We start from the raw sequence: 27,749 nt of genomic DNA, 5'->3' as shown, positions 1-27,749 counted from the left end.
ATATTTGCCCATCCCTAAATCGTGAGATGCCATGAGAAAGGGTGGATGAATGAGAGTCTTGTGCTCGACGGGATAAAGTCCGTGTGGTGTAGGCGGCCCGGCGCACCGTTGTCATTCCCATCCATCCTCGAGCTGGACGCGTTTCGTGGCCATTTGGCCGACTCAGTAAAGAGGCTGTTGCGTGGTTCTGGCACTGAACTCGTCGTTATCTCGGGTGGGATGACGTCTCAGCTGCAGCCCGTAGATGTTTGCGTCAACACGCCTTTCAACGACACGGTCAAGCGGTGCTAGGCAGAATGGATGCGGTCAGGTGGACCTGCAGTGACGCCAACCAGGCGGCTCAAGCGGACATCACCAGCCACACTGTGCTAGTGGATCATGGACGCATGGGCGAGCAGAAGACCTTGAGCGTCGCGCTTTCAAGAAGTGCGGGATCTCGAATGCGCTTGATGGCACAGAGGATGAGTGCCTCTGGGAAGATTTGTCAGACAAGGAATTGTCCAACGAAAGCGCAGCTGAGGACGACAGTGACTGAAGTGCAGAGTCCGATTTAAATTGCAGAGTCCCCGAGTTTTTCTGACTCATATTATATACGCGGGTAAAATTTTCTTTTTCCATTTCTCCTCCGAGAAATTTCACCTCATATTATATTCGGGTTCGTATTATACGCGGGTTTTTATGGTATAATGATATCAAGAACAAAAAATCCAATCATTACAACCGATCATCGCTATATCTGGACTGCTGTATAAAAAAAAGAAAGAAAGAGAAATAAAAAAGAAGCTGCCAAATATACCTTTGTAGCCCCGAAACCAAATTTGCCACTTGCGATAAAAAAATCGACGTAGTAGAAATTAGGCTGTGAAAAATGAAACATTTATTTATACCTCTAAATAGTGTTTCAATCGTTAGGCTCGCTGAAATAGTCAGAAATCTGCACTTGCTTTCACGGAAGTTTCAGGTTCACAACCGCGGTGTGCATCGCGTCCAGCTGCTGCACAGACACTGGCGGCAATAATTTAGCGTGCATGAAATCAATGAGCGGACTCAATCGACGACAGTGCATTCTGCGTGTACATCGGGGTCGGTGTCAACGACGGGCCATTGTCAATCTCGTCGTCATTGCGGCTGCTGTCGTCGCCTACGTCGCACAGTGCCGCCATCTGTTGCGACAATGATCACCCCGTCGGAGATCTCTTCACAGAACGAGGCAGCACTATCTGCACTCAGAAACTCCTCCGTCAAAGCACCACCTATTTCATCGTCAATAGCGACGTGCTCGCAGAGTTCGGTAATGTCAGCGGCTTCCACCGTGTTAGTTCCACCCATGCGGGTTTCATCCTGGCACACAAAGCCCGCCTTTTCCATTATCGACATGACCACTGCTTCTAGCCTTCATGATCGTGGCGCTCCCGGTTTTCAGAATATTGAATATCATCGAGTGCGTGAGCTCGTACTTCTTCGAGTCTTGCAAAATTTGCGGCTTCGTTTCAAGCGACACAGCTTTGCACTTTGTCGCCGCACCTCTCGCTGCTTCCGCGGCACATTTCCGCGCTCGCTGAGAGAGAGATACATATATATATATTGCGAAGGGAGCGCAGCCCCTGCACGCTTATCGCTTTTTTTTTCTTTTTCTGTGGACGCTCACACGACCGCGGACGCGAAGCAGCTGGCACCATCTTGTGCACACCGCGCCAACTTGCGATGCTCTCTGTGGCTTTCACCTGATCCCTTACCCCCATCTTAGGCCACGAGCTAACCTTTCTAATAAAGGTTTCCATCAATCAAGCTTTCGCAATTGGTGCAAGAGCAGGACACGCTGAGCGATAATGGCGGTAGATACGAACTCGTGTAGGCAAACTTCTCGCCCCGTCTCGATTAAGGGCAACTTAGGAACGCAAATTTCACGATTATTCTGCATGAAAAACGCCACACAGAAGCAAAATTTCGACCTTTATATCCGATATGCGGTGAATAACATATTGTTATATATGGTTGTTTTTTCTCATCGCCCTAATGCATAAGTTGATACTTGTGTAAGTCGACTCATCGTTATAACCAATATATTGTTATATGTGGTATCGTTATAAGTGGACTGCACTATATTTGTACTCCTCAGGAAGCTTACAGAAACACTGCACAGCCAGGTTTAGGCATGCTAGCCCTCAGCCTTAGTGTGGCCAAGCGTCTGCCCCTTAGCCTCTTGTGCTTCTGAACAGTTGCTTCAACATAAGAGTGCCCTGTTGTATTCCTATGTGCAATGTGAACACATATAAACGAATTTGAAAATGCCATCAAGAAACCCTACTTTGACAACTTTCCAGTTTGTGCACTCATTGTCGCCTATGAAGGAGCAAACGCATGCATGCAATTTTCGAGCGACGCTGATGAGCGACAGGTTTTGCCGTCGCAGAAGGCAATCAAACGCTGACACTAGCTCATGACGCTGGCTCCCGACAATCTACATCGTCGGCAGCCGCAACCTCAGCAGTAGCAAAACGTTGGTGATATGCGGTGTTGGCACTTCAGGCTGCTGCTGCTTGCTGGCTCGGGCAGCACGTACCGCTATGGAGTCTGAAGCATCTACATCGGCGGTGGCTGCAACCTCGGCAGTAGTACAGTGTAGACCGCTTATAACGTAAGTCGCCGGAATTGCGAATATCCGCACTATAAGCGGTACCACACTATAACCAAAGCAACAATGTTCAAGGCCCGCACATATGCAAAATATGTGCACCAAGCCGCCACGCGTATGCGACAGTCGAGGAATGCGGCTAGAACGTTTGCATTCAATTTACAGTCGAATCTCGTTAATTCGAACCAAATTACGCGGCGGCGCCTCCGACCGGCATTGCTCCAGCACCGCCATAGAGTAAAAGCTTAGGCGAGACACCTCAATGTCGCGCGCGAACAAAAACAGAAGAAAAAAAACGCGGCGGAAATTTCACCCTCTCTCAAATGGCAAGGTCGCCGATTCTGCGTTGCGCCGGAACATGCGTGTACGTGCCAACGTCTCAGCCACACTACCGTAGCCACGCGTATAAAATGGCAGTGAACCTTTATTTCTCCTTTATGCTTCCTCTACTTTCTAGTCACGTGTTGACCTTGCACGCTGCGGCTACGGCGCAGAGGGAAGCAGCGGCGCTGTCCCAGGCCGGCCAACGAAACTGTCCACGCCGGCAAACGCCCGCTACCCGATAACGGCAGAGAACAAAACTTCTCGAGGTGCTGGCACCGGGCCGGCTGGAGCAGCAGCGCCTGCACGGCGAGGGGGCGCGCACGTTGACAGTCGAAAGTGAGGGAGCTACGAGGGAGGGAGAGGGGAGCCACCGAAGCGGCGGAGTTGCCGAGGCGAAATCCGCTTCCCTGCCGCCCTCCTCCCTCACAATCCACGGTCTCCGCGTGCGCCCTTCGCCGTGCCGTGCCGACGCCGCCCGCTGCCTGAAGTTTCGTTTACTGCCGTTATCGTGAAGCGAGCGCTGGCCGGCGTTGGCAGAGTCGTGGCCCTCGCTCGCTATGCGCGCCGTGATATTTCACGACTCACACTCAAGATTCTGGTTTCAGCCTCACTGGCTGTTTGTTCGCACCACGTGCCCTTCTCCTCCACTTCGTCTTTCTTCCTCGAGCACTCCTTGGGGCGCCCGTTTGAGGGGAGCGTTCGCCGTCTCCGCTGACTTCCGTACTCCCAGGCAGCCGCACTGTAACCGGTATTTCGTTTCCCGCAACTGCACTACAGTTAAACCTGCTTATAACGAACCTCCATATAACGAATTCCTGGATATAACAAAGTTTTTGTATTCACCGCCGTGACTCCATAGAAGCACATGTATTTGAAACCTCTACGTAACAAAGTGGCAGCGGGAGACCCCCTCAATATAACGAATTTTCCCCGCCGACAACCTAGAGATTTCGCCCCAAATTTTGTCATTTTTGCACGAGCAGCAACCGGAAGCACCTTCTCCGCCGCGACGGAATGGGAAATGGCGGTGGCGCGCTTGGCGCGCTCGAATTCACGGCGCGAGAGCGAGCCCACGTGTGCGTGCATGCGAGCGTGCACGAGGCGGGCCTGCATCCCACGACCCGGCGATCTTGCTGCCGCGGGCATGACCTTTCCCCTTCCCTTCATTCAAACCTGACCCCGCCCCTTGCTGCAGCTGGCCCAGCCCGCCAAGCCGGCACTCTCCTTTTCCTGTTGATGTTGCCGAAGGGAAAAAAAAAAAACGTATATATATATATATATATATATAGTTTTTTTTTTCAACGTGCTGGCTGCGTCACTCTCCGGTTACTGCGCAAGTCTCTGCGCTTCACTTCACTAACTTGACACTAGGTGACACTATACGACGCCATCGTGTCGCTCGCTCTACGTTTCCGATGCCTCGCACTTGTGCGAAACGACACGCGTCCACGCATCCAGTACCTGGTGTGACATTCGAAGGATGAGTGCTTCGACGAAGAAACGCAAGATATTGACCTTGTCTGCAGTTCGCTTTGAAGATAAGCCCGCGCGGGCGCACACTTTTTCCACATCGCAGATCGCTTTCAAGATACGGCGGCCACCGCCGAAGTAAACGCCTCCCTTTCTAGCCTCCCCCGCCGTGCCTAGCGCGGAAGCGCGCTTCCGCCCTCCCTCGCGAGCGCGAGATTGAGTCGGCTGACCCCCACAAGCTTTCACTCGCACACACAGCGTACGGCGCGCGGCGACGATGTTGCCGTGTTTGGACTTTACACGGAACCTCAAAGCGAGGTCCACGGGGAAGGCACAAATGCGCTTTGCAATAAAATTTGCTTCTGTGCGGTTACTACTCCGACGGCGACAGCGCATTCGCACCCCCTACCGGCAGCTTCTCCGCGTTACCGGGAACTTATCTCGAAGGCCATGCTTTTGTGCACGGCAATCAGCAGAAAATACATCAAGGTGGCCATGTTTTAAGTTCACTATCGCTGGCAACTGTCGTCCGGGCGTCGCAACTCGAGAATCGAACGTCTGCGCACATGAGATTTTGCCGATTTTGTGCCTGTGCGTGTAGAACAAGAAAAATAGTATGCACTAACCGTTTGGTGGGCAATGAGCGACTACGGCTTAAGCGGTCAGCCCTCATGGGGTTCAATGGGGGCTGGGTGGGGGAATCTTCGCGACTACGTTTAAACCACAATTACGCATTAAGCGAGTACGTATTAACGAGGTTTGACTGTAGTATCTTTACTTCGTATAGGTGTCTGCTAATTTGCTGTCGCAATCGCAAAGACCTTCGCCTTTCGGGTGAAACTGGGACTTCTTTGTTCTTTGCAACTTTAGTGTATTGGTGGTAAATCTTGAGCAATAGTACATACGGTAAGCGTTTCTTTTTCACATTTTCGTGCTGAACCTGCATATAACGAAATCCTCTTTATAATTAAGTTTTTGGGGAATTTTTCAATTTCGTTATATCCAGGTTTAACTGAATAAGCGATACGTGTATACATGGAGTGCTATGGGAAAATTAACGGGAGTCTGAAAAGACCGCACTATATCCGGTCCTGCACTATAAGCGGTTACGTTATAAGTGGTCTATACTGTAAAACGTGGCCGTCGATGCCAGTACACCGCAGACAAAGTAAGGGAGCAGAAGAACGCAGCAAAACAAGCGAAGAAGCAGGCAGTGAAATCCACCATCATCGTCAACTCTCCCAATACACAGCGAGCGGAATGAGCATTAATGCAAACATTACTCATATCGCAAAAATCGAAGGTCCGCCCAGTGGTGTTCAATTATACATTAACACTTTCGAATTCACAACTTATAAGTGCTTAGGTGTCCTTGGATTTTTTTTTTCTGCTCACATATATGTATGACAGTCTACACAATTGTACTGAAGTTGGTCAAATTTGGTGCCATAGAAGGCAACGTAGCTTAACTGCAGGATTCCCTTTAAAATGTTTTAAACATGTTTTAACACAAGACAAAATCTGTCGGCTAAAAAGAACAGGCAATGAGTATAAAACATTACCCATATCAATAAATTTTCACTCAGTGCCCAATCGCAATGATTGACCTTATATGTGGCATGCAATCCACCTTTTTCACGGCCCGACGGCGCATGCGCCCTGCCATGGCGGATTAGTCGCGAAACGTTTTGGAATGGTAGCGGGCGCGGCCGCGCAGCCCCCTCTCAGGGATAAGTCCTCCCGAAAAAAAAAAAAAAAAGCACTCGGATGTGCGCTACTGCAAATACTCGTGCCGTGTACCGCGTTGAAAGTCCACAGTTTCAACTGAATTTTTATTCATGCATTCATTCCACTGGTAGGTCGACATCGGTGCGGTACTGAAAACGTACGTAGCGCAAGACTGCAACTCGACTTTAAAATAGAAAGCGGCGAGGGTTTCGTCTTGACTGCACAGGGAACCACATACAGTGAAAGCTCGATGATACGAATCTCACGGGGTCACGAAAAATATTCGTATTAGGCTACGTTCACACTTGGTCTCGAAGCAGGCGGAAGCGGCAAAAACTTCTAAAAATCCGCCCGCCTAGGCGGCGAAGCGGGCGGAAAACCAGGCGGAAAGCAAAATCGGTCTCGGACCGATTTTTTCGCCATGGCGAGGCGGAATCGCGGCGGAAAGTTGTTCCGCTCGACCGGAAGCTCCACTAGCATGTAAACATCCGGTCGTAAAATTGTACATGGCACCAAAAGTGTAGGCTGCGATGGTGCTCGACGCAATCTAGGTCCACCGCTTTCTCTACGACAAGAGTGGTACCAAAACGTACTGTCAGCAATACTCGCGATAGTATTCAACGTCGCGCGACTGGAGGTGCAGCAACGAAGCCTTGGGGTGACCCAACTTCTCGCGCTTTTGCAAAGCTGGGCGAACCCACCACAGCCGCTTCCGAGGTGTCCGCTCCTTCCGTTTATTCATTGTCCATTTTTTAGGAAACAAGTAGGTAGAAGTATAAAAAACAATTTCTTCGCCCACTTCCGTGGCAAAAAAAAGTTGGGCAGATTCCTCGTTGGCGCTCCGGAATTCTCCTCGCACGGGCGCGGTATGTTGCAGAAGTCGCGCAGGGTGCTTTTTTTTCGTTGCGCGGTGCTTTTCTCGTCGCGACAATAGATTGGGAGCATAGGTCTCACGTAGGACGCGCAGGCTTCGGCGAGCCCCAACACAAGGGCCAGCCCAGGTTTTAGCTTTGGTGTACTGGAAGCACCGCCAATAATACGAAATGATGAAATGTTATTACAACCTATAAATAAAAACTATTAAAGAAATATAATCACGCCTAGGCACCAACCTTTGACTCAGTGCTACCATGCCCGTACGAGGAGAATTACGGAACGCCTACGAGGAATTTACCGAAGGTCACAGATGACACGCAAAGTTGCGCGAAATGAAGACTTTTGATGACGGGTGGGACAATGAATGAACATACCGCTCGAAATGGTGCGATAATGAATGCCACCACGCCGACAAACGTACGCAGACTAGATGGATGTGGGCGAAAGCGGCAGCGGTGGCCGCGGCGATAACAAAACAAATGTGAACAACTTGGACATGCGCGGAAAAGATTTTCCGGCCGCTTTGGCCTTTCCGCCCGCTTGCCGCTTCCCGAGTGTGAACGTAGCCTTAGGCGAAATTCGTATCATCGAAACAATTAAAACTACAGTTGAATCTCGATAATTCGAACTCGAAGGGGCCCGAAAATTTGTTCGAATTAAAAGGACGTATTTTTGAAGTATTCGTGCACCATAGCACGATGCACAAACGGTGTGAGTCGTGAAATATCGCGGCGAGCAAGCGCATAGCAAGCGCGGGCCACGAAACTGCCCAGGCCGGCTAACGGTCGCTTCCCGATAACGGCAGAGAACGAAGCTTCAGGGAGCGGGCGGCGCCGGCACACGGGCGCGCGCGGAGACCGTCGAAGGTGAGGGAGGAGGGCGGCAGGGAAGCGGATTTGGCCGCGTCAACTCCACCGCTTCTGTGGCTCCCCTCGCCCTCCCTCCCTCCCTCTCAACTCCCTCGTAGCTTTCTCACCTTCGACTCCGTGCGCACATCTCCGTGCGCGCCCGCCGCCGTGCTGGCGCCAGCTTATTTTAGCCGCTCCCTGAAGTTTCGTTTTCTGCCGTTATCGGGAAGCGAGCGTGTGTGGGCGTGGGCAGTTTCGTTGACCCGACTGCGCCTCCGCCGCTGCTTCCCTCTGCGCTGCTGCCGCAGCGTGCAAGGTCAACATGCGACTAGAAAATAGAGGAAGCATAGAGGAGAAGGGTTCACTGCCATTTTATCCGCGTGGCTGAGATGTCCACTAGTGTGTGCTAGAATACGGTTGTCTAGAACACACTAGTCGGCACATACACGCTTGTTCCGGCGCGATGCAGAAACGACGACCTTGCAATTTGAGAGAGGATGAAATTTCCGCCGCGGGTTCTTTTTTTTTTTTCCGTTCCTTCGCGCGCGGTATTGAGGGGTCTCTCCTGAGCTTTTGCTCTACGGCGGTGTCGGAGCAATGCCGGTCGGAGGCGCCGCCGCGTGATTTGGCGCGCTGCTAAGAGCATTGTCGGTGCGCGGTATGTTCGAAATAAGCGTGTTCAAATTAACGAGATTCGACTGTAGCTAAATTAAAGAGTCAGAGGTGAACTCACTCAAGCACATGTACGTAAAAAGCATTTATTTCTTGAAGAAAAAGTCTCTATGTCCTTCTATCTCGGTAGACAATCCTATCTCGGTAGACATAGCTCGCTGCGACTAGGTAAAATGGCGCAAACACAAAGAACGCGGCCCGAAGCACAGCAGCCACTCCGTCCGATGGGCAGCCGCCGAAAAGGAGGAAAAGTACAAAAGCGCCACCACTTCAAACTCTTCGCGCCCAGTCGCAGAGTCCGCGCTGTCCGGCGCCACGTCCGAGCTCCGCACCAAAAGAGAACGGGAGAAAGCGCGTGACTGCGCGCTGTTCTCTTTCGCGGCCGTCGGTGGGGGCGGCGTTTATTCGTATCAACCGACGCAGGCCGGAGATCGATTCGTAACAACCGTTCTCTAGCACGTTGCAAAGTATTGGGGCTCGGCCGGGACCACAGAAAAATTCGTATCATCCGGAAATTAGTATTAGCTGTGATCGTATCATCGAGCTTTTACTGTATATATAGTTGCCGCCTTGCATTGATGGCTATAATAGCAAATTTATCGATATACCCCAGCGTTACACTTGGACGGCACTTAAAAATATCAAGTTGCGGACGAAGACTTCTTGCAGCGTCGGCCCTCACTTGCTGGTAGTGGCAGCGTATGCCTGATTTCACGTACTCGTTAATTCAGGCGCGGTAACCCTGGGTCGATATACGAGACCGACAAGACGCTCACGCCAACGATTTGGCCGACTATTCAGCACAGTGTGTCGCTGAGACCATACAAGGCCTACAAGACGCAACCGACGAGCGCGAGTTGTCGTACTGCGACGGGCTTGTCGACGGCACCAATAAAATCAGCGTGCCAACCATCGTTCGACCGAACCCCGCGCGATCGGCCGTCGAACCGATAACGCGATAGCCACAATGCCTTCGTTTGTACATATAATTAATCGCGCTCAAAGTGAGTCATAATATGCCTATGAAGTTGAAATGCACAAGCTTCAATCCTCGCAAGCCGTGCGCACGAAGTTTGACCCAATGTTGATCCTGTTCAGCGAAGGTTAGGCCTGGTGCTGTCGAGTTCGTGCACCCGCTGCCGGCGGATCTGAACTGAGAAGTAAGCAGCTAGGACGAAGGAAACTGCTTTCATAGTTCAGTTCTGGCCTTAGCGATTTGAAATAAACTACTCTTCACTTCGCACGGCGCGTACAAAATAAGCTGCAAGCGGGAACAGAGCGCTCTGCCCAACTGCTGTGCCAACCGTTCCCGTAGGCTGCCGGTCACATTCACAACCTAGATAGGTGGGTCTGTACATGTTGTCATGCTGACACATTTCTTAATTCCTGAGATGTACTGTTTACCTATGCGTCAAACGGGAAACAAGAGACTGTACATTCGGTACAGCAGCATAAACAACCGCCTCGCTCAGTTATATACCAACGGTGTCAGCGATGGCATCTGCGTTTTTGCGGGAGAACAACACGGCCTTTAAATGAGCGCTTATGCAAGCACAGTTTTCTCTAATAATGGTTTATGACACACACAAACTGTAAGTATGATGAAGTTAAAAGAAAAGCAAGAATCGGTAATAAATTAACAGCCCGATATATGTAACTGGATCACAGTCGCTGTTATTTAAGTGGCTCAGCCGCTCATACCGACTTGTCTCATGGTGGAACAAAGCGGCTCATATGCGCAGATATGCGTGTTTTATTCTACATTTTGACATTATTTCATATCAGCGATGCACATTTTCCCCAATACTTGACGCTAACAACGATCTGTGGCTGTAGATGTCGATATAAACAAGTGCACCGCTTGCTAAATCCGACGCGGAAGGCTGCGCGCTCGAAGACTTCTTATTTATGCGAAATGTCTAAAGGATGTGTAAAAATAATTTTAAAAAAAGCGAGGTGCAAGTGCAGAAGTCAGCGACAACAAACTCCAAAGCAGCCGTGACGGCAGACGGAACTCAGCGTGTCTTTATATATCGGCCGCACTGTTAACAAAACAGTGCACTCAGGCCTGCTCACCCTATATGTACATAGTTAGTGAGTGCTACAAGGCTTTCAGAAACGACATGCTGCCCCTGAGAAGCCATTAATAATTATTCGCAATCCACGGAACGCACAACCGATGCGCACTCAACATCGGCGCAGGTTCAGAAATCAACCGGCGAAAACCCTGGCACCCTTCCAAAATGTTTCCAGCGGCATGTGGCAGAGGGCAGCACAGGAAAATGAAAAAGGCGGATTAATAAAGCTGTGCAATATCTTCAATACAAACAAAAAGCCTGTTTACATTGTAGTAGTTGTTTACCTGTTACACGGTTACTTGTTTACATTGCAGACTGATGTGCATCTACATGTTTGACTGCAATGTAAACAGGTAAGAATTAAGGAGGTAGGTAGGAACAAAGCTATCAAAGCTCTTTTACAAATGTTTCTATGATGCAAAGCAAGTAAATCACTGCAGGTGAGAGGGAGCAAAATATCCAAGAATGTGGAGCTCTATCTTACCATTTGGGTATCCAGAGCCGTAATCCTCTGCCTTCACAGTTATGCCTTCTGGAAACTCCCAAGATTGAATAGCATGATCCCGAGCCACCTGGAAAAAGAAGAAAAATACTGCAACTTTGTACACATCAGCATTGCAAACATGCCATGACTTATGTTTATCTTCTTCATACCTAAAAAAAAAAAATCCAGTATTGCAATATCTTCTAAAGTAAGCTTTTATTACTCGCCTGTCACGAACATTGAAAGCCCATTGTTTACTTAAATGTCATAGTTCGACGCGTAGAGCAGTTTCCTCATGTACGTGGACTATGTAACAAATCAATCGATCAAATAATGGAAGTTAGCATACTAAAGCAACACCGGAGCTATGAGAGATGTCGTAGTAGGGTGGCTACCGATTAATTTTCAACCCCTGGGGAACACACCTAAGTCTAAGTAAACACATCTAAGTCTAACACCCAACAACACCTAAGTAAACACACCTAAGCGAACACACCTAAGTCTAAGTAAACAAGAATATGTACATTCTGCCCCTACTGCACCTAGGAATCACCACTGTGGCTAGGAATCGAACCTGTGACATCATGCTCAGCAGCAGGACACCATAGTCACTGAGCACCAACTTGGTGTGCTCTTCCCCTATAGCCTATGTACGCTGGTGCTTTTTTAGTGTCTGTGTTGTGCATTTAAACACTATAAATATCATGTATTGATATCATAGGCAGTGCTAACAGTCCTGAAAACACTGTAAATGTGAAAGGCTCCTAAATGGATGTATTTCTGCAAATAATGTGAGTAGCGATTGAGCATGGCATGTTTTCATTTATCCTGTACTGGGCTGTGGCCGTAGTGCCTCCTTCTACAAGGTTGAGACTGATGTATTTATATTACAGGCTATGCTAATATAGTTGTGCAAACATGGCAAAAGTGCCCAGCCTGTGCACTTATGCAGAAAACTTCTTTGTGAACACGGTATGTGTCTGTCCTGCTGTTGCTGTCACATGCAACGCTGGCTAATTCCACAAAGACGAAACAGTCATCAACAGTGTCGTTGGTTATGCTAATAGCTCTTTAAACGCATCTACATCTGCACTTCTAGAAACTTCAATCATAATACAACAATCATCAGCAACAACATACAGTAATTAGCTCCATCCACGGGGTCTATTCACATAATCGTCAACCTATAGTAGAGTGTTCCAGACTAAGTGTAATCAGTCAATGCTCTTGTCCGGTCCTATGTACACAAACCACAAAAAAAAAGGACAGCACTTTCAAGTTACTCTTCCTGTAATGTGAAGCTTTCTTCCAAGGCAAACAAATCTTGCATAAAATGTCACTGTTTAGGAAAGCACGTGAGTAACTAGCTACAGTGAAATCTCGATGATACGAATCTCACGGGGTCACGAAAAATATTCGTAATAGCCGAAATTCGTTTCATCGAAACACAATTAAAACTAGCTAAATTAAAGAGTCGGAGGTGAACTCACTCTGGCACGCGCACGTAAAAAGCATTTACAGTATAGATCACTTATAACGTAACTGTTTATAGTGCAGAACTGGCTACAACGTGGCCTTTTCCGACTCCCGTTTACCCTCCCATAGAACTCCATGTATACGCATACCGCTTACAGTGCAGCCACGTGAGACGAAATACCGGTTATAATGCGGCTTCCGCTGGAAAATCTCGCCGACAAGGGCGGTAGCGAGCACGCTTCTCAACGAGGTGCGCCCACCGACGGGAGAGGAGATCAACGAAGGCGATGCGGAGGAGGAGCATGAGACGTGGAGCATGAGTCCAAGGGCGATAAAATCGTCACCGCGCGCCGTATGTGCGAGTGAAAGCGCGCCTTCACGCACAGAGAGCGAACACACAGGGGAGAGCAAACGCGACTTCGAAGTCCGTCACGGCCGGGTGCGCCAGTCGAGCCCGATCCTGCTTCCGTCGCGCGAAAGGCCGGCGGGGGGGGGGGGGTATGGGAGGGAGGGGGGGAGGGGGCGGGGGGGGGCGACGCTGTGCTGCGGGGCACCAAATGCGTATCTTGCAACCGGGCGCAAGGGCAACTGGCGACGCAATCTCCCACCGAAAGGCGCAAAGAGGGAAGGCAGCGCAGGAGGGAGGGAAGGAGGGAGGGGGCGGCTTCTACTCTGCCAACAAATGCGTTCTTGTACTTTGCGCCTGTGCCGGCTGTCGGGGTTGTCGCGCGCACCGTATCTTGAAAGCGATCTCCACACGGCTCTGACCTTTGTATGCGCTGTGCTTACACCCCTCAGTTTCCGTTGAAGCGATAGACCGCACGAACCTTCGCTCGCTGCTGCGGCCGCGCGCAAAAGCAAGAAAAGTGCCACCGCGTCAAACTCTTCGCGCCCAGTTGCGGCCTCCGCGCTGCCCGGCGCCGCATCCGCGCCTCCGCACCAAAAGAGAAAGGGAGAAAGCCCATGACTGCGCGCTGTTCTCTTTCGCGGCCGTCGGTGGGGCGGCGTTTATTCGTATCAACTGACGCGGGTTGAAAATCGATTCGTAACAACCGTTCTCTAGCACGTTGCAAAGTAATGAGGCTCAGCCGGGACCACAAAAAAATTCGTATCATCCGGAAATTCGTATTAGCCGTGATCGTATCATCGAGATTCCACTGTATTTTACAATAAATTAAGATGCAGTTTATCTTATCTCGCCGTGAAACAGCAAATGCTTTGGAATTAAAACTGGATTTGAACAAGAAATGCTATTTTTCTCAGAAGCAGAAAATACAATGCACTTACAGTGGCTCAACACAATTCTAGTATATAGGCAAAACAGCTCAAATTCCCTATCTGTTTAAAGATGTGCAGCAATGAATGATAAAAGTTGTCAAGTTGCACACACTTCCTCAAAGGAGATGCAAGGACAGCAGCTGTGTGCTTGCAGCAGGCCTCTATGGCATGTCATCACAACAACATTAATTTTTCACAAATATAGGCACATTGAATTGCCCCTCACGAATGAACAGCTAGCAGCCACTGACTTTAATCACATACAGCTCAACAACTTTTAACTAGGAGAGATCAGTTTCATCTTGTTCTTGCCATCATGAACTCTGTTAAACATGTCCTTTGTCATAAATGAGCATCCCCTTATCTAGGCTAGCCCTTCTGTAGTTCGGCTTGCCATTTGTGAGGTGCCAAAAGGTGCACATGAGCACGGGAAAGGTAGTGAGTAGCCGCGTCGTCCACTAGCATATCATTTCACGTTTGGTTACTCCAACATAAGTAGTGCTGTATGCAACAGTGCTTGTGGCAGCATACAAGAGCTACCAACTGCCAATGAAGAGACGTGAAGAGGAAGGTTTTCTGGGAGAGAAGGGAAGTTACAGGTAATGGAAATAAACTTACAGGTTGCATGCCTTGTCACTACATTGACATCACTTGTCCTCGAATGTGTGTGCATGCCTGATCAGCACACTGCCAGGTTACAACCAACAATGCTTTTACCCAGATAACCCATTGCTGCACACAGATGTGTGTGCCAGTGCAGTAGAGTATAGATGCCAAACATGATAAACGAAACGCACTATAAAAATAATGCACAACATAGAAGGCGACAAGAAATAAAATTCTGGGTTATTATGGGCCAAAACCACGATTTAATTATGAGACAAGCCGCAGTGAGGGGCTCCGGATGAATTTTCGCCACCTGGGGTTCTTAAACATGTACTCAATGCATGGTAGATGAGCGTTCTTGCATTCTGCCCATATTCGAATGCGAAAGATGGCAACAGCCCAAGCTCTTACAATCAACTGACAGCTTATATTTGGCCTTTTGCAAGGTACAGCATTGGGACAGATTAGCGAAGTGTGGGAGTGTGCTACATCAGTGAGACTGGCCATTTATAGAATGACCGCCTCAGGTTTCATAATGTTTCATTGAAAAGCCAGCCATCCCTCAACTTAACTTTGCACTGTAGATGTTGCCATTGTACTTCATCGTTGTCCAATGCAAAAGTACAGTGGAACCTCGTTGATACGATTCTGGGTAATATGTTTTTCGGGATGATATAATTTTTTTTTTCTTTTCCCGATAATATGACTTGGTTGGATAATACGTTGGATGATACGACTTTCGGAAGATACGCTTCATTTTACGGTTCCCGTGAAGATCATATCAACGAGATTCCACTATACTACTGTCACGGCATAATGACACAACAATGCATGAAGTCACAGACGTATATTTTATACAAAAAGTGAATATGTGTTGTGCAAGGTCATCTCTTTTATTACACCACTGAAACTGAGTTTCTGGATGCATATCTTTAAGCGTTTGTTGGTTGGATATCTCCAACAAAGAACATGACATATTGGCAGCGCAGTCAAGGAATCAGAAACCACCGACTATGCGGACATTGCCAAATCCCCACTGCCAACATCGAGCGAGCTGTTAGACATCCTCATACAGTTTCTTGGTGGAGAGTTTGTTGTTGGGCTAAATTAAGATGGCACATATCCATTATAATGAAAAACCTTTGGGTGCACTGTTTTTCATTTCTAGTTTCCTAGTGCGCAAGAGAGTTAAGAATGCATGAACTTTTGGCAAACTAAAATATGTGCATAGAGATGCCCCCACTAAACCTTGCACATGTAACTATAAACCAGCATATTTTATGCATAATGTGAATTCTATGCTTTCATGATTTTGCAGAATGCTTTCAATCTAACAAACCTCCGTGCTTTACAAGGTAATCTGCAATGCCCATTCAGATAAGGGGGCAACAATGCATTTTCCCTTCTGCATCTAAAATAATGCCTGCAATGATGAACAGTAAATGAATGTTACTTGTTCGTGATGAGAACTTCTAAACCCTGTAACACTATAAATATATTTTAGAACACAGAGGCTCCTGCAGTTATTTATGGGAAATTGCACCAACAAACGGAATAGCTGGATCATGGAAGAAAAAAGTAATCTGGTATGCTGCATGTGACGTACACGGTATGCCAATTTGACAGGGAACACCAGATTTACATTTAAATCTTTTAATTTTCCTTCTTGTTGCTCACCAAAAGAAAAAGTTCCATGTGGGGGATTCTTCATCACAACTATGTATACAGCAAATAGCAGTGAGTGAGGTTCTCACTTACATATTTAGAGGAATCGCTGTTTGAACACAGATTAACTGTTCCCTTTCATTCTGGTGCACAGTATACTTTCCAAAATACCACAGATAACAAAAAAAAAAAAAAAAAGGTGTAGTAATTAGTGTCTCACCTTGGCACAAATACTAGCTGCGCTAACAATGGGATATGTAGAATCTGCCTTTTTGGCCACCGTGACTTTTATATCAGGAAAAAGTGCCTGTAGCTTTTCTTGATACTTTTCGGGCGGGCCCACTGTGTCCACGTACACCTGGAAAAAGAAAAGTCAGTATGAAAAAATAAAAATAAAAACTAAATGCAAAAGCTCCTAGGGTGCTGATACATTCTAGAGTAGCACGCCATCAGCAACACAGAAAACTTGCAGTTTGAATTATGCTATACTCAAAAGCAAACGCCTAACAAAAGCTGGCAGGGTGTGGGCCAGACTTGGGCTTTATATAGAGCCATTTCGGCTGGGCCACTGTGAGATACGATCACGTTTTATGAAAATCCCAATCCACAGGCCTGCTGCCAAAACAGAGAAACATGGATGATCTTGTGCCAGAAGCTCACAACTGCTTTTGTGCCTCTTAGACTGTACTAAGTGCAAAATGGGCAAATGGCTGTCACCTGCGCCCACGCACTCTGTTTTTCCACGCACAGAAATACAGGGTTGTGATTAATGTCCAAAGCAGATACCAGGCTATGCCAGTGAGATTCTACAGATATTAAGTACACATTCTTTCTTCTGGGGCAATGTGCACAATTGTGTCTCCACCCCCCCCCCCCCCCCCCCCAACATGAAAATATACACATGGCGATTATTTTTGTGTGCATGGACACAGACAAAATAAAAATTTAGGACTATTTCATTTCTGAACCAAACTGGATTACTGCAGAAGCTGCAGCCACTGAATGCCTTAGGACAGTCTAATTAATCACAAATAGGTTTGCTAGTATTTGGCATTAAAATGTGTATTACTCATGGAAGCAGAGTACATTTCGGCGCATCTCAACAAGAGACGTGCAGCAGACTTTCACAAATGCGCCTTGCAACCATCAGCCCAGTAGGCAGAGAAACGCAGCACAGAGCTACCACCGACCGCAACATCTAGACCTTCAGATGCCACAAAGCTCTTGCACGACAGCACATACGCCTAAAAAAATACTTGGCATTTGGTGACGAACGCGTCCCACGACACGGTTGTGCGAGAACAAGTGCCTTTAGCAGAGAAAGTCCAAGTAGGAAAACAGATGAAAGAGCCAAAGGAGTCAATTTGGTTTATAAAAGGAATGATGCACTTGACAGCATATATCTGTTGCAGTGATATTAAAGCAAATAGTTTTCTTAGGCTCTTACACCTGTTTTTGTGGTCGTTGGTTGGACTTTCACCGTTGATACAAAGGTGTCGATGCAAAAGACACATGCTGTTGGCGTTCGTTGCTGAATGCCTACACTAATTATATCAAATTAAAGAATCTTAGATGCAAACACACTTCTCACAAACTAATGAGTTCTAGATATGGCATTTGCAATGAAAAAAAAATAACATTTTGTTTAATTTCATTGAACTTTCAGCACTCTAATGGAGGTTGTGAAAGTGTGCAATGAGCAACAATGGGAAGGTATAACTCGGCTTCGTCATAGACATGGTTTCATAACATCCTCTACAACAGAGTTGCATGTGTGAAGTAATAGCCTAGCCTACCGGCACGTGCAATCGCATGACAGCTTTGCAGCGTCTGAAGGTTTATATTCTGCTAACAAGCGCTCGGGAAAAACAGCCCTTCTCATGTCGCCTTCTCCGCCTGTGGCGGCTGCAGAAGAGGGCTCCAGTACAGCTACAGATGTACTGGTTAATGCCTCTGGTCCGCTACGAAATTACACGATGAAACAATAAACGCTACCTAAATTTCCTAACTGCAACAAATATACACCTTTAAGCGCATTATTCCTTTGATAAAGTGAATAGCTTTCTAGAAGCATTCATCTATTCGCTTAAATTACCATTCATCGTCGATTGTTTCAGTAGAATTTTTTGGTTGCAATTGTTGTTTCGTTGCGTAATTTTGTAGAGAACAGCGCCTGTGACCGGTGCACTTGTAGCGGTAGTACAGATGGCTATACCTACATGCCAACTCATTATATGTGCGCTGCCCTGTGCTGAGCCATGTTGAGCGATGAGTGTACGGGAGACCTAGAGAACAATTGCGTCCGCAGTGAAATCTCGTAAGGCACGTACCGCAAATATTTCATATCAGCTGGTTTACCTGGACAGGTTAACATTACTTGCACTACAATTTCAGTGAGATGCACACTTGTATGCAACTAATTATGTGTAATTAATTGGCAATACTGTAATTATTACTTTTTACGTGGTTTAACCAATTACATGTAACCAGTTACTTTATTGCTGGGACAAGCTGTAACAGGAGACACAGCTTTTAGCTTGTGTATTTGGCAGGAACTACAGTAGGACACCCATGGTCATAAAATGCGGCAGCCTCGTGGATGCGCTTGTTTTGATAGGCAAACTAGTTTTGCACATCTCATTTAGAGGCACTTTTAAGGGGCATCCATAGGCAGCAAGAGTTGCTACTCAATTCTTCGGTTAGAGCAATTTACTACTTCTCTCCTATAGACAAGTTTTTGGCACTTAAGCATACACGTTCCTCTCTGTCTGCATGATACATGACTCACCTACACTTATTTTGCAATTGCAACACAAACAGTATTTTGAGGGCTGAATGATAGGCAGTTACATTTTCAATTACATTACAGATTTAGCCACCTTTCCAAGGAACATGAACTTCTGCTGGCGTCCCTTACAATTCTTCGGTTTAAGTCTAAACAGCTAACGAGTGGAGAAGGCCAGTAAAAGTTTCACCAGATGTTGGCCAACGAACCGGTGTTGCTATGACTTCACACCAATGGCCACTTTGCAAGTTCTTTCCAGCAAATCACCTGTGGACGATTTTTTCAGCTTTTCCCTAACACGAGCGTCTTCTCCATGCTCCAACAATGAAACGCTACGCTTCATGAAGGATCCAGATGGCAAGCATTACGGCATTATGCTATCACAATCTGGTGCATGAAGCGTTCATACATTACAACCACCATTCCTTCCCCCGCGCAGGCACATCGAGCGAGTTTTCAGTATCGCTGTTGATGTCTTCAGAAGAAAATGAGGGAAGATGAGTGATGAAAATTTTGAAAAACAATGGTTAGTGAATTTGAACAATGTGTGAAGGGCTGCAACGATCCACTGAAAGAGCCAGGCCTGCTCATTTTGTATGCTTGCTGTATTCTTGTAATGTTAATAAAAGTTGGAATGAAAGTAACATAAAAGTAATCAATTATTTTTGTAAAGGCAGAGTTATTTTCCTGGGGCAGTAATTGATAACTGTAATCAATGACATTTTTTATTGAAGTAATTGTAATCACTTACTTTTTTCTGAAACGTGTAAAAGTTGGTGACATGATAGTTAATCCACAAAGTTTCACAAGTAAACTTTATAATTATTCCATTAAAGGCACGTGTCCTAATTCAGAATTGAAGCCGACCAGAAATGAAGTCCAATTTCTTTAGCAGGAACCATGTGGTTAGATCCATTTTTGAGTAATACACCCATAAAATCCGTGCTGAGATGCATTGATGTTCCTGTTACTTATCAGTAATGTAGTTTTTCACAATGCTGATAAATGTTAACTAGAACATAAATGTATTTCGCCTCATAATTTGAGGACATAATTTTGAATATTGGTGCTGCCTGGAAGGTGACTTTTCAGGAAGCTACAGTACTGACAAACTAAACACAATAAATTCCCTACTAATAAAGTAAAATATGTGGAAAAATAACCCCAGTATGTACTACTCAGTGAATGCGTGACAACACAAGGCTCCTAGACCAGTTTCTCAATATATTTTAGCACCTTAGTGAACCCAAATAACAGAACATTCTCATAATCAGCAGTATGCACCAGTAAACATAATTGAATGTGTTGCATGTCATTCTACTGGCAATATGCTACAACATGAAGCATTTTTCCCACATAGAACACAGGAAAGAGCAAGTGCTTACTTGCGCTACTTGCACACCGTCATCCAGAGCTTGCTGAATGAGACCAATCGCAGAGTCATGGCTGATTGCATTCAAACTGTACTTTGTCCTACCATAAAAAAGCAAGAATTACATCCATTTGCTGTGGAAATAGTCCTCCTGTATAAACTACTGCATGCATCAGAACAAGTAATCACAAGTGAAAAAAGAGGTACAGGATGCATTCTCCTTACAAGTGGACTTCTGCCTTCAAAAAGCATGCTAGAAATGTTCTGCCCAAGCAGTGTCTTTCACAAACGTTAGCTTGAGACCATAAAGTGGAAAGCTTGTTGTGAAGGAAATTGAGAAAGAGCAACCGGCTCCCTCCTCGAGCAAAAGCTGTCCACTACAATCTAACAAAGACTGCAATTTTTGGAGCTGGTCTTGTCCCCAAATAATAATCGACACCTATCTTGCGTACCTTTCCTTTAATGCTGCGTACCTGATATTTGCAGGTCAGGAACAGCATGCGCATTATCAGCGTGTAAATTTTTATAGAGTGTATTGTCAGTCATTATGCTTAACACACTTACCAAATCGATTAATTTATGATCTGCAATACTGCCATAACGTTTGTACCCAATCTGGTTTGTTCACAAGCACTGCTTTCAGAATTAAGCACAGACAATCAGTGTCAGTCAGTAGCAATATTACAACCCTAGAAAAGAGTATGTTAGAATGCTTTTAGGATAAAAGATCTAGTGCAAGGCACTTTGCATAAAAACAGAATTCAGCCCTCAGGAAAGCTGTCAATGATGTCACCTACAGTGTACATGTCACTCTGCAACACAAATAACAGAAGAAAGGAAGCAGCAAAAGATATGCTTTTGCAGAACTGAATGCTAATGGCATCTGCCAAATTTTCTACACTACACTAAATAATTGGTTGAATTCGTCATAGTATCACCAAGCAATTCATTACCAATCAGCAAAATAAGCAAAGTAGCAAGCAATTTCTGACAACGTGGCAACGACCACTTAACATAATTCCCTGGTGCTAATAACATAGCTACTGAGGCCAAGGGTAATATTAAGTGCTTTGAAATAGCAATGGAATATAAGAACTGCATTATTCCAGCCCAATACTGTTTGTGTTGTGCGCATGTGCACAGATGCTTGTTTGGTAGATTTTGATTTGCCAAATATGCACTCACACATCAAGCATGTGGCCACTGATGACAGAGGGAGGTATGACTTCCACCATAAAGCCAAGAAATGAAGACTTCTCCACAGAACTCAGAAGCTCTTCCCTCTTCTCCTCAGTAAGAGTTTTAGAATCTGGTGAGGCAATAACAAGAGGAAATGGTATGTGTATGCAGGAGTCCTGGACTGCTCGTTTGGGGACACCTCACCAGCAAATCCAAGTTCTTTCAGCTGACTTTCTGCTGAAAGTGGGCAGTAAGCAATTCCATAGACCATGGGGCCTGTAATAAACGTGTCAAAAAGGAAAAAAAAGGGTTGAGCCCCTCTTTGCATGAAAACAATTCATGATCACAGCTATGCTCTTCCACAAATAAAAAAAAAGTTAGAAGAAATACAACATTCAGAAACAATACATCTTTTGCGCACATGCTTGCCTACCCCGCTCTAGTGCTTCATAATTAACTTTTATGTTGTAGTTTAGTGAGAATAGTAAAAAAAAAAAAGTTATGTTAACATAGCACTTTCATGTTTAAGGTAACCTCACTTACCCAATTGCAAATTGTCTAATAATGGCACTTGTTTGTTTGAGAAAACTAGAGAGCAGGAAAGAAAGTGAAAGATGAAGGAACTATTCACATCTGCCAAAAACTCCTGTCTTTATACAGCATAACAGCACCATTACAAATGCTGCAAGGACTAAATAACTACATGTGCTAAGAAACACACACACACACACACAAATTTCAGGCAAGTCATTAACTCAGTTTGTTAATTGACATTCACAGCACTGACAGAGGGAAGTCCATGTCAGTCTGTTAGTAGTGTTGGCAGTGTTGGTAAAGGCACAGGTTCGATGACGCAACTGAGGATAGCTATATTTTAAGGCGAAAGCCTTAAGTGTTTATGTTGGCAGTGCCGTTGCGGTGACCTTGGCGAAACTGCGCCATGACGAAAAACAGCCGACGCCACAAAGAGTAAAAACACGTCAACAAATGCTCGGATTGACGTCACATTTTTCAGGAAGGTTCCTGTAAACAAATTAAATCACTGGTTTTGAAAAGAAAGTTTGGTACATTTTGGTTTGGCTGGGAATCGAACCCGGGCCACCGCAGTGCGAGACGAGAACGCTTCCCTGAAGCCACGGCTGCTACACGATTCTGGCTTACTAAAGGTGTGCCTAATGCGTGCCTGACTGCACATGTCCCGTGGTCAGAGACATGCTCGTGCCACTGCTCACGCGTTCGTCTTCTTCCACAGCTGGCTCTGATGCCGCTGATCATGCCAGTGTTCCCATACTGCCCCTCGTGCTTGTGCCACAGCTTACGTATTCATCGCCATCTTCCATAGCTGGCAGGCTTTCGCCTTCACGTACTACAAACGCGTAACACTTGGTTACTTTTTTATTCAACATTTTATTGCCTCGGTCATTGCATGTCAAAAGAAAGCTGCTACTGGGGACTTTCTGCATCTTTATTGTCCTGAAGATAAGCTTTTAGAAAAGGCTTCAGTGCCTTAATTTTAGCCCATGCTTAGTTCCACACTACTTGCGTAAAAACAGCCAGTACATACCAGCAGCATGGCCTTCGTCTGACGGGCCATGGTTTAAGGGAGTAGAGCCGAATGCTCCTACCAACTGCTTATAAATGTACCAACTGCATATAGCTGCAGAAAGTCTTGACAAGATATTGAAACAAACTGGAGCAAATTCCAAATCTTAGTTTGGAATCTTTTGTGGCTATTTTGCAATAACGCTATCACTACTACTTTCACACACATCATAGGGCACACAAGTATTTTAAATGCACTCCATTGTGCAAACATGCATATGAACAAGACCAAAAATAATACTATAAGCACACCTCAGATAATAAATTTGCTGATGGGATCCTATGTCTAGGCTACTGTTTTGCAGTAGAAGAGAAAAGCAATAGCGGAGTGAACCAGCTTAATTTTGATTGTCTGGGCTTTTTTAGCAGGCCGCAGTATCTTGGTGCACCAACGTTTTTGCATTCCATCCCCTTTGACATGCAGCTGCTGCAGCTGGGAATTGAACCTACAACCTCACACTCAGTAGCAGAAAGTGTTTTCTGAACCATTTTCACCGTAAGCCATAACATGATGGTTTGCAACATTAAACACCACTTCAGTTTCCCTTTAACTCTCGTCAAAATCATCAGTGATGAACAAGTTAACTTGCACTTATCATACAGATTCACGTAAACACGACAGCCTAAATTATATAAAAAAAGAAACAATCATGTGAAGCAATAAATTCTGCTAGGCCAGGTCAACCTGTAACAGCGACTGCTCTTAAGGCGAAAGCCTTAGGTGTCTATGTTGGCGGTGCTTTTGGTGAAACTGCGCCGTGGCGAAAAATGGCCGACGCCGCAAAGAGTAAAAACATCAAAAAATGCGCGGATTGATGTCACCTTCAGGGAGGTTCCTGTAAACAAAGTAAATTAGTGGCATTGAAAATAAAATGTGGTACATTTCGGTCTGGGTGGGAATTGACCCCGGCCTCTGGGGTGCGAGACAAGCACACTTCCCTAAAGCAACAGCTACTCCACGGTTCTGGCTTACTAAAGGTGTGCCTAGTGCGTGCATCATAGAGCAGCGCACGTGACGGTGCAGAGGAGGTGGCGCCACGTCATGAGTGTATAAAATGTGTGCGTTGATGACGTTCCGAGGTCTACAAACGGTATAACCCTTTCACATTTTCACACGTAAGCAGTCTTAAATGTATGCCGAATTTTTATTCATCTCAGCCATTTCAGCACGCACATAGCATTTGAGCTAAATGTTTTCATGCAACCAGTACTGATGGGCACCATAATTTTATAACATACCAACTTTCATGAAGAAAACTTTAACTAAAAAAAGAAAGTGGAAAAAATTATCTGCCAAATAGCTGCCACTCTAACTTCTTTAACAAAATCTGGAAAAACAAAAGGTACACCTATTATAAGTCTATAACACAATATTCTATAAACACAAAGATTAAAAGATTCCAACGACACAAAGATTAAAGTTTTTAGAGTATTGATGCAGGTCAACAAACACATTACAGAGATTACCCATAACGTACTTGCTATGCAGTCCCGTAGCAAAGTCATTTAAAGTTGGCTTTGTCAGTAATTCAGCGGTGCATCTAGAACGAAGTTGTTGTTGTTCCTCTGAACAAGTGGCACACACCGACCGTGGGGAATCGGCCAAGAATTTGGCGGTTTGCAGAAAATGGGTGAAAGAAGTTTAGGAAAAAAAAAAAACTGGGGAAAGACAATCTGCTCAGTGTTCAAAGTGGAACAGTCATCATGCTGAAGTGAATCGAAAAATAGATACATAATTATCATAAGTTTACTGTTTTAGGACGGCAGTCGATTGGTGTCAAGAATAAGTCTTTCATCACTGTGCAAACATTCTGGTGGCTGTACCCCAACGTGGAAGCTCCAAACGAAAGCAGGACGGGGACATTCATGCTGAGGCCAAGCTTGTGTACAGGGACCTCGAGTAACCTTCTTCTTACTGAGAAAAATCATCGGCAAGCAAGGAGAAAGTGGTCAATTGTTTCCGGTTCATCGCACTGTATACACAAAGGAGGTGCGGCCGAACCAGCCTTGTGTATATAAAAATTTAGTGTAAAGATGTGGCAGCGTAGCCTCGTTAATGTAACCTCTAAATTGCGTGTTGGGCAGAATTTACAGCTCCAGGGGAATAGCAGGTGGTGATAGTCAGAATGCAAGGCCAGGTTAGGTTTATACAACTCATTCATCTTTGTCAATCTCCGAAACCTAGAGGAAGTGATATAGGGAGCAGCAGAAACTAAAGGGCCACCCAGGGAAGCCTTTGCCAATGAGTCAGCACACTTACTCAAAGGCAAACCGTTATGCCCAGGCACCCAAATCAAACGAAGGAAACGTAAATGAGACGGAGCCAACAGATATAATGCTTGCAAAAATTTTGTCTCTACACGTTGTGGGCGATGAACATTGAGAGAGTGAGTCGATGATAAGAGCTACTGATGAACGAGAGGGGTTCAATCTGCGCAGTGCTAAAACTACAGCTAAGAATTCTGCTGGATAGATAGGAGTAAAATCAGGTAGTTTAATCGAACAGGACCAATCTAGCGAATGTGAAAAAATTTCTACACCTGCCTTTTCATTGCTCGGAGAAGCATCTGTCGTTATTATAGCATCGGTCTGAATATGCCTCAAGTGATCATCCAGCAAGTCATTCAGAATTCGTGAAGATAAAAATGTTGCATTATTTGGGTAGATGTTATTAAAAATAATTTCTAGAAGGATGGTAGTAGAATTCGCTAGAGTTATCTCACAGAGTAACATTCAAGAGCTCAAGTAGTGCCTGCGCAATAACCACCTGTGGCGTATGCAAACTGGGCCAATTAACATTTAAAAAAAAGTGTGCTGACCACTGTCTCTTGTCTTCTAAAATGAGATTCATGCAGTTACAGAAAGGTCTGGACTGTTAGTAGTCGAAACCTAGCCATTAAGGAAGGCACTCGCGCTTCCAGGTACAGTACAGTGTTCACTACGAATTTGGGCAGGCCAAGACAAACGGTCGAGTTCATCCCATTCTATTAAAACAAGGGGACGAATATTATAAGTGGCACCTGCAGAGAACCGAACACACCAAAATTCTAATACTCGCCTGACACACATGCTGTATATCGTTAGCAGTGTGTCTCTTCGTTAACAATAAGTTAAAATAATTGTTCTTTTTTTAACCCCCCCCCCCTTTTTTTTTTTTTTTCTTTTTGCTGAATGTTTCAACATATTCGTGATATGTCGAGAATCATTGTTTCATATTCAAAGCATGTACTGTAGGACGCAAAATTCTGAGTTTGCCGCGACTGACGGTAGCTACAGTATGATCGAACGTCCATCAGCGAATCACTTGATGAAAGGTTTCTGGGTCTCTAATTCCAACTGAGGATTCAATGCTATGTAGACCATGCGTAGGGCAACAAAAGTAAACATCCATGCATTGTACCTAAAACAGGTCCTCTTCCAGCCTCGTCCACGCCCAGCATACAAGGCTCCGATTTTGTTATATCCGGCACAACTGACTTAATTATAGCATTTCTGCTATTATTTTTATTAAACGTATCTAAATTCATGCTGACAAGGGCAGTCTGACGACGAAAACGACTGAAGCAGCCCGCCTTTTCAATAAACGCGTTACAGATCAGATTGGATTGGATTATGCTGACCCTTGTTGAAGCCACCATGAGACACTTCTTCATGGTAAAAGTAGCGCAAGAATAACAGCAGCAATCTGTATATTTTCTGTCTTGTGTTGCCGTTATTTTTGCGCTTTTTTTACCATGTAGTTTCGTTTCTCTGTCACGATAGTGAAATTGGTGTGTAAGTTAATTTTTTTTTTATTAGACAGAGCAAAACACTTCAAGTTTGCATGGCCTTTGAGATTGCAACGATCAGCTCTGCGCTGCCGTGTGCGGCCGGGTGGCGACTTTATAATCTCAAAGGCCATGTTTTTAGAGCACTGCATTGTTGCCGTTCGTTTTTCAGTGGAACTCGAGACGCACTAACCTAAATTCGAAGATAAAGCCAAGTTCGCTTCAAAAAACTTTACAATTTAGTGTCAACCTAACAAACAAGAAGTGTGCTTGCAATTATTATGTTTATGCTCAATGCGTTCAATGTTAATGCCATATGCCTAATAGCGTCATGCTTTCGCACATCCGTCTTGAAAACGGAGCCGGAAGTTAAGTAGAAAGAACATCGCATTTCGCGCATGCGTTGTTTTCTTGCTCGCGTCCCGTGCTGTGCGTCCCGTTCCGCGAGCAAGCTGCGCAAACTGAAGGGGCTTCGGTCGAGTGCGGGCGTGACTGAAAGTCGCGACGGTTTCGAGCCGGTTCTCTAGTTGCTGTTGGCTGGGCTAATAGCTATTATGGTTTGCAAAACGTTGGCGGACTGAGTAAAGGCAGATCAGCAAGACGCACCGAGCCGCACGATGAACTCCCTGAGAAAATGGTTCTACAGACCAAAGGTGAGCTATTTAGGCTTAATGCCTGATGGACTTTATCGTCTGCAGCAGTTGCTTACCATCCGCGTCTGTCCCTCATGATCTTTCAATACGTGGTGCGCCGTCGTTTTTCACAATGTTCAACTCTCAAACTTTATTCAAACAAAGCCACACAACTAGGGTGATTAACTTGGCGTGTTGTTTATTTCAGGAACTTTTAGTATCGTCCTAAACTGCAGTCAAACGCGTCTGCTGAAGCGCGCGGTTCAGCCCCA

At 45.7% G+C, this 27,749-nt stretch overlaps 2 protein-coding genes across 2 annotated transcripts in view; one reads left to right on the top strand and one right to left on the bottom strand.

Annotated features, from left to right (window-relative positions):
* The window catches only part of LOC119459455 (ribonuclease H2 subunit A-like), a 42,632-nt gene extending 15,965 nt beyond the window's left edge, over window positions 1-26,667 (bottom strand). The window contains exons 1-6 of the mRNA XM_049666379.1: window positions 26,479-26,667; window positions 21,681-21,752; window positions 21,483-21,606; window positions 20,311-20,398; window positions 16,361-16,498; window positions 11,116-11,203 (exon numbers count right to left, since the gene is read on the bottom strand). Of these exons, the coding sequence (XP_049522336.1) occupies window positions 11,116-11,203; window positions 16,361-16,498; window positions 20,311-20,398; window positions 21,483-21,606; window positions 21,681-21,752; window positions 26,479-26,605 (637 nt within the window). The 5' untranslated portion in view covers window positions 26,606-26,667. The remainder of the gene's footprint in view (window positions 1-11,115; window positions 11,204-16,360; window positions 16,499-20,310; window positions 20,399-21,482; window positions 21,607-21,680; window positions 21,753-26,478) is intronic.
* A 596-nt stretch (window positions 26,668-27,263) lies between these two features.
* LOC119459416 (lateral signaling target protein 2 homolog) overlaps window positions 27,264-27,749 on the top strand; it is a 52,256-nt gene continuing 51,770 nt past the window's right edge. Inside the window, exon 1 of the mRNA XM_037721207.2 lies at window positions 27,264-27,498. Coding sequence (XP_037577135.1) covers window positions 27,463-27,498 — 36 coding nt within the window. The 5' untranslated portion in view covers window positions 27,264-27,462. The remainder of the gene's footprint in view (window positions 27,499-27,749) is intronic.

Source organism: Dermacentor silvarum, chromosome 1, assembly GCF_013339745.2.
Source record: "Dermacentor silvarum isolate Dsil-2018 chromosome 1, BIME_Dsil_1.4, whole genome shotgun sequence".
In the NCBI taxonomy this organism is placed as follows: domain Eukaryota; kingdom Metazoa; phylum Arthropoda; class Arachnida; order Ixodida; family Ixodidae; genus Dermacentor; species Dermacentor silvarum.
Note: the sequence above shows the minus strand (reverse complement) of the source record. Positions and strands in the feature narration are given on the sequence as shown.